General features: G+C 42.6%; 1 protein-coding gene across 1 annotated transcript; it reads left to right on the top strand.

The window, feature by feature from the left end:
* The first annotated feature begins 539 nt into the window (after positions 1-539).
* Positions 540-2,576, top strand: FZD1 (frizzled class receptor 1). The gene has a single exon (XM_089686485.1). It carries the CDS (start codon positions 672-674, stop codon positions 2,328-2,330), a length of 1,659 nt encoding a protein of 552 aa, XP_089542611.1. The 5' UTR covers positions 540-671; the 3' UTR covers positions 2,331-2,576.
* Positions 2,577-7,890: the final 5,314 nt, after the last annotated feature.

Genomic DNA, 7,890 nt, shown 5'->3' with positions numbered 1-7,890 from the left:
AAGCTTATGAAAAAGGTACCAGGGGCATCTCATGGGGCCCCCTACTGACCCCGGGCCCTCGGGCAGTGCCTGAGTTTCCAAATGGTCAGTCTGCCCCTGCCTCCTATTATATGGTTTTTGGTAAATCTAGACCAAAAATCTCAAGAAAATTGTATAATGTATGGACAGCCAAAGAACAATCAATTCAACTACTATCCAATCAGACCGCCCCTCCTCCTACACAGTTGATGGGAGATCTAAAGAAGATTGTACAATGGGATTGCATAGTGAATGGTCATGGTTACAATAAATGTGCATTTTGTAATTTCCATAAGGTGTTCTTATCCTGGTTTGAATTCTATATCTTTTTTTCCCTCCGCGGAGGAGACGATCCGCCCTCCCCGAGCCTCGAACCCCGGACGACAGTTCGGAGGGAAGAGTTGTGCGAGGATCCCTTACTTCCACATTAGAAGTTGGCGTCGGTTTCAAGGCTCCTCCCTCCCAGGCGAGAGGCGGGCAGCGGGGAGCCTGGAAACAGCCCAGACGAGTTGAAGGATTGACACAAATGGTCAGAGTGAGTTGCGCTCCGCTCCGGTGTGCAGTCCGCGGGAGAGAGGGCGAGCGCACGGCGGATTCTGCGGCCCGGGCCGGCTTCATGCTGCTGCACTGTCCTGGCGAGGGATCATCCCGGCATGGCACGGCGGGACTCCTCTAAACTTTCCAGCCTGCTGGCGTTGCTGCTGCTGTGGGGCTTGCTGTCGGTGCGGGCTCAGTATAATGGGGAGAAAGGCATCTCCATCCCGGATCATGGCTACTGCCAGCCCATCACCATCCCCCTGTGCACCGACATCGCCTACAACCAGACCATCATGCCCAACCTTCTGGGGCACACCAACCAGGAGGACGCCGGGCTGGAGGTGCACCAGTTCTACCCCTTGGTGAAGGTACAGTGCTCCCCAGAACTCAAGTTCTTCCTGTGCTCCATGTACGCCCCGGTGTGTACGGTTCTGGAGCAGGCTCTGCCGCCATGCCGGTCCTTGTGCGAACGGGCCAGGCAGGGTTGCGAGGCCCTCATGAACAAGTTTGGCTTCCAGTGGCCCGAGAGCCTGCGCTGCGAGAAGTTTCCGGTGAACGGCGCCGGCGAGCTGTGCGTGGGGCAGAACACGTCAGACAAGGGTACCCCCACCCCGGCCCTGCCTGAGCTCTGGACCAGCAACCCCAACATCCGGTCCCCCTATCGGGACAAGTTCACCTGCCCCAGGGCCCTCAAAGTGCCCGCCTACGTCAACTACCACTTCCTAGGCGAGAAGGACTGCGGAGCCCCCTGTGAGGCTGGGAAAGTCCATGGGCTCATGTACTTTGCCCCTGAGGAGCTGCGCTTCGCCCGCATCTGGATCGGAATCTGGTCGGTGCTGTGCTGCGCCTCCACGCTCTTCACTGTGCTGACCTATTTGGTGGACATGAAGCGGTTCAGTTACCCCGAGCGGCCCATCATCTTCCTGTCCGGTTGCTACACCATGGTGGCCATCGCCTACATCGCCGGCTTCTTGCTGGAGGACAAGGTGGTCTGCAATGACCGTTTCTCCGAGGACAGCTACAAGACGGTGGCCCAGGGCACCAAGAAGGAGGGCTGCACCTTCCTCTTCATGATGCTCTACTTCTTCAGCATGGCCAGCTCCATCTGGTGGGTCATACTTTCCCTGACTTGGTTCCTGGCGGCCGGGATGAAATGGGGGCACGAAGCCATCGAGGCCAACTCTCAGTACTTTCACCTGGCCGCCTGGGCAGTGCCAGCCATCAAAACCATCACCATCCTGGCGGTGGGGCAAGTCGATGGGGATATCCTAAGCGGAGTTTGCTTCGTTGGTATCAATAATGTGGATGCCTTGCGTGGATTTGTATTGGCCCCACTTTTTGTTTACTTGTTCATTGGCACGTCCTTCCTCCTGGCTGGCTTTGTGTCCCTCTTCAGGATTAGAACCATCATGAAACACGATGGAACCAAAACAGAAAAGCTGGAGAAGTTGATGGTGAGGATTGGAATCTTCAGCGTCCTCTACACCGTCCCCGCCACCATCGTTATTGCTTGTTATTTTTACGAGCAAGCCTTCAGGGAACAATGGGAGAAAAGTTGGGTGAGCCAGAGCTGCAAGACCTATGCCATCCTTTGCCCCAGTACCAACCACCCTCCCATGAGTCCGGATTTTACGGTCTTTATGATCAAATATCTCATGACTTTAATTGTCGGAATAACGTCTGGCTTCTGGATTTGGTCAGGCAAAACGCTCAACTCGTGGAGAAAGTTTTATACCAGACTCACCAACAGTAAACAGGGGGAGACTACGGTCTGAGGGTGCCTGACCTTGGACTCCTCCTTTTTGTACAGTGTGTATGTTTTTCATGTAAATAATAGTTGTAACATTTTGTAAGTATATTTTGTATTTAAATGACTACAGATCATGCCTTTTTTAAGAGAAAAAACAAAATGTAGAATGTTTTAACTCTTCGGAGGTTCTAAGGCTCCTGGGTCTTAGATTTTAAAAAAACTTTTTTTGTTCACTACGTCATCTGCATAAAGATAAAATTGCTTTATTTTTGGGGAGGGGGGGTGGGGAGTTCCTTACAAACAAGGACTTTGAAAGCACTTGTAAGCAGCTTTTTATCTTTAGCCTAATAAGAAAAACTTTTGGCCTTCCACAAGCTTGCACCATGACCTTTTACCAAGTTCCATTTTTATTTTATCATTTTTTTTTTCATTTGGACTCATTGCTTGCAGTCAGGCAGTGTCACCACAATCCAACAGCTCCTTCTTTTATAATTAAAGCCTGAAATTTGAAGATCATGTATAGTTTTCATCAGGTTTTTTTTTTTTGGTTTGTTTTTATGTTTTTTTTATATTTTTCTTTCAGATTGACTTTTTTTCCTTTAAGGAGAAAGCAGAACCTATGGAATAATTTAAAACAAACTGTTTTTTCAGTTTAATTTTGCTTACATTTTTGATATTATTAAAAAATCCTCAAATGTTTGTATTATTTTGAAAGCTTTTAACACTTGGAACATAACATTTGAGCTCCAACATGAATTACAATTATTACTTATTTAAGGTCGGGGGGTTTTTGTTTTTTAAATATTTTTTAGATTTTTTTTTTTTTCCTTCCTAGTAGAGCTCACTGTGTAAAGCACTTTTCTCTGCCCCGGTAAAACTAGTGACTCTCCATATTCTCATTCATTTCAAGCTGAAAGTTGATTCTTTTGTTAAAAATTCTCTGAGGTCCGCCTTTGTTTAACCTTGTCAGCTCCTGATACAAATCTTCTAGGAATCCCCATTTGGCAGAGCACAGATTGATTTAACTAGGTAATTGCCAAAGTGAGCACAGTTAATTGTGCTGGGGGTTAATTAGGCAGCTGCATAACAATAGGCTAAATTAATGTATTATTTTGTCCCCCCCTTTTTTTTTTTCTTCTTTTTTTTTTTTTCCCCTTCCTGCATAGCAGCGTGTTTATAGCAACAGGGCGTGGAGCAAATTTTGCTGTGGAATGAATGCAATCTTGCTTTGTTTGTGGTTAAAAGCTGTAATGGACGCTTTAAATTGGCTGAGTTAATACAGTTATTAAGAGCCATAGAGTAGACCACAAGTCATGTGTTTTTTTTTTTTTGTTTGTTTGTTTTTTCTTAATCCTTCTTAGAACCACACATAAGCTAATTGTCATGCATATGATTTTTATTTCAATAGCTATTTTATTACATAGATCTTTTTTCTTTTTAAGCCTTTATATTTTGCTATAGATATCTGCTATAGGGTAATACCCCCCCCCCCTCCCTCCTTTGCACCACCACAATACCCCTTTTTAATTCACCACCATACATCCTGCTTGCTTGGTCTCCAGATTTCAATATATATTGAGTATGTCTGTCTGATTTTTAGCTTCCTAAAATGTATATTTTCATGCCCTGGCAAAAAAAAGTGTTTTTTTTTTTCCAAATAAGTGTAGTTTTCTGTTTTTTGTTTTTTTTTTCTTTTTTGTTTTTTCTTTCAGAAGATCATTTTATATTTATAGAGAAATAGTTTATATATGCATATATCCTTTTTAATTTCTTTGCAATAAATACAAAATCAAGGACTGGTTCAAAGTGCCTTCTTTTTACCTTCTGTTCTCATACACTCAGAAACCCAGTATTTATATACTTAATTAAAAAAAATAGGCATACAACAATTACATAAGAGTATGGCATTCATTATTTTATTTATTTTTTTCCTTGCTTGAAAATGGAATATTTCACTTTGTTTATATTTTACTGGGCTGTTTATGGAGTTTAGTCCTTGAGTTACCTTTTAAGAATACACCCATCTATTTCATAGGGAGATTTGTTTCTTCATGTGTAACAATCCTGCATTACTCTGGATATATATATATATATATATATATATATATATATATATATATATAATTATAGCATTCTAAAATTTTAACCTTTTTAAAAAAAAATAGAAACCCCTTGATTAATTGTTCCTTTTGAATACAATATACCTGCTCACACATAATCTTGCTAGCAAAAAAAAAAACAGATGTTGAACGTCAGAATAAATCTCAAAGTAGAAAATAGAAACAAGCAGTGTGGTCAAGCCATCTATTGTGGTTATAATAATGTTTGTTGGTTGATTTTGTAAACCTTTAATTGTGCAGTTTCTAAACTGGTTTATTGAGGAGTTTTAACCCTTAAATGTAGATCTTCTATTTTTTCTTGTTAAAAAAAATATAATTTTTAAAGAATTCTTTTAAATCTGTAGCTGTTCTAAGATATTAAGAAATGGTGTGGAAATTATTATTATACAGGATTTATATAGTGCCAACAGTTTGCTCAGCGTTTTACAATATAACGGGAAATGATTGTGTTGCTAATAGAAGACATTGGCACTCTAGCTGACCTTTTTTCTAGGGAAGGATAATGAAAGCTGTACCCTTACTGGTTCCTATGATCAGCACCCTTGTTTTTTTGGCCAGGTTGCATAAATGAGATGCTTAAATAGCTATGTTTACATGGTCTCTTCCAGCTGTGAGTAGTACGCTGCCTATACTCAAAATGGGCATTTTGTGACTGGAGCAGCAGGAGGAGGCCTTTGGCCCATCCCTATAAGCCCTCTCCATCTCCTCCTCCATCTTGAAATCCCATCAAGCCTATAGAGTGAAAGTTTGGCTATAGCACCATGGCCTGGGGGGACAAGTGCCCCTCAGGCTAGTGGAATTTTAAGAAGTTCCAGGCTCACAAATGAAGGTTAGCTCCCAGTCACAATGCTCATGATGGATGGATATTTTTGGAAAGGTGGTTGTCAGTCACAACGACGTCAGGGAAGCTTTTCTGTAACAGAAAAAATCTTCAGCAGTTGCAGTAAAATTCCATAAACTGACTTGTTACATATTTAAAGAACTAATCTGGGATTATTTAATAATAGTGCAGAGAGCAGATGTGTGTAATAATCCGTGGCATGTAAACAGAAATCTTTCACTTAGTTGTGCATATTTCTAGAGAGTATACAGCTTGAGTAATCATTGTAATATTTGGATGTTTGTTTTTATTTTTTTTGTGTTAATGAGATCTAAGCTGGCCATATACTTGTTTTTTCTGTATTTATTTTATTTTAATTCACTCATCCTGCAGCCTGAACAGAAAAAAAAAATCTAATAAATTCCTCTATCTATGATCTACAGCAAAGGTGTCAAACTAGTGGCCCTCCAGCTGTTATGAAACTACAAGTAAGTCCCATCATGCCTCTACCTTAGGGAGTCATGCTTGTAACTGTCAATCTTGCAATGCCTCGTGGGACTTGTAGTTTGGCAATAGCTGGAGGGCCACCAGTTTGACACCCGTGCTCTACAGCATGGATGGACAAATCAGAAGTGCCGGTTATTGTTTTCTGACAGCCCTTGCCGCTGTTTGTCAGAATACCCGGACAGCAGCTGCACCTGATTGGATACAGCCACTATTTGGCTGATAATTTTCTGTCCAGCTCCACTGATTTTTTTATTTCTTCTTTGTATTATTATTATTTATTACAGGTACTTATATAGTGCCGTCTATTTTACGCAGCACTTATATATTGTACATTCACATCAGTCCCTAACCCTCGGGGTGTACAATCTAAGCTCCCTATAGTACATTCATACATACACATACTAGGGCCAGTTTAGACAGGATCCAATTAACCTACCAGCATGTCTTTGTAGTGTGGGAGGAAACCGGAGTACCCGGAGGAAACCCACGCAGGCACAGGGAGAACATGCAAACTCCAGGCAGGTGGTGCCGTGGTAGGGATTTCTTATTACGTAATACATTTATTATTTTTGTTGAAAAGAAAATATATATATATTTAGGTTTTTTTTTTAACTGAAAGATGTCAGGAAAGTGCTTATAGGGCCACCCATAAAGTGAATTCAGGCCCAGTTCAGGAACCATTCGAAAATCACTGTGTATAGCCACGCTTACATTTAAAGGCCAAGTTTACCTTTTAAGGAAAAAAAATGCATATATTACTGCAATTATTTATCCTACAAGAGTCTGCAAACCATTACACCCACAATCAGTAGCTTGTGGGTATAATGTCAGGCTCCTGCACACTCCCTTTCCAGCTTTCTTGCCCATACCTCCAAATGGCTTTCAGTTAGCCGGAGGAAGAGTGAATACACTACGATTACACTACTCAGCTCTCTTGTAGTCCATTGAGAATTACAAGTCTGTCTGCCACAGTGGCTGATGGGACTTGTAGTTTATTCATTCACAGATCATTGTGAATGAACGATGCGGCTCTACAGATTAAGCCCTGAACAGCCATGCCAATTTTAAATTGACCATGGGTGCAGGAAAGAAGAACCCCCTGTCCACTGTCACGGGGGAGAGCTGGAGCTGGAACATGTTACACCCTAAATACAGGTGTAGCATATTCTCAAAGTTGAACTTGGCCTTTGAGAGTCCCTGTCACCTTGTCCCTAAAGGGCAACCTGAGCGCATCAACAAAAAAGGCACCCCCCCCACCAAATCCTTATACTTTCCTTATCTGCCTTCCCTTGTACCACTGCAGCTAGCGCCGAGATCGGCTGTTTTGGCAACCCTGGAGAGCACTTGCCAGTCATGCCAGTGATCAGCACAGGGGCAGCATTCAGTATTCTTGCCAGCTGCGAGGGAGCACAAGTAAGGTGAGTATATGGGGATTGGAGGAGCCCTTTCCAGAGACCGTGTCACCTTGGCATGCATGGTCTCCTTAAATTCCTGCTTTTCAATATTTTCACAAATACAGTTCATCCTTATTTTCAGGTTCTCCCTTATTGATGGTTGTTTGTGCAACAAGCAGTATGGTCAGCATCATAGCTGAATAATTGTTTAGCTTTCTTAGTTTAATTTCAGTCACTGAGCAGTAAGTGTAGAACATAAGCCGTAAGCCCCTTTCACATGGAGCAGACTCCACTTGCTCAGCAGGGGATCTATTGCTCTGAGGAAGGGAGTTCGACTCCCGAAACGTGATAGCACTTTATCTGAGGACGCATGCTGTCCACGATTGCCACCTTTGACTTTTTGTTTGTTTTTATGACCTTTACGCCTTGTTAGTATGTTTTTGCATCTTTTTAATACCTTCCTTTTTTTTTTCGTTCATGCACGAGGAGAGTGCGCCCTGTTTTTGTTTCTGTCAGCAGGGGATCTGTTCGATGAGTTGGCAGATGACCGGTTCCTGTCCACTCTGCTTTTGCAGAGCGGGCACGGATATAGCCCACTCTGCTCTATGGGCAGTCGGATGTAAACAGACCGGCTGTCCTCAGATTTTATTCGCCCAGATAAAGGGGAACGGATCCACTTGCTTTTGTATTTTAGCGGATCAGATTGGAGGTAGATGGGTGTAAATCGATACAAATTTATTTACA

The sequence above is a fragment of the Staurois parvus genome, unplaced genomic scaffold (assembly GCF_062004578.1).
Source record: "Staurois parvus isolate SC_StPar_1 unplaced genomic scaffold, SC_StPar_1.0 ptg000400l, whole genome shotgun sequence".
Lineage (NCBI taxonomy): Eukaryota > Metazoa > Chordata > Amphibia > Anura > Ranidae > Staurois > Staurois parvus.
This window is presented reverse-complemented; position numbering and strand designations above follow the sequence as displayed.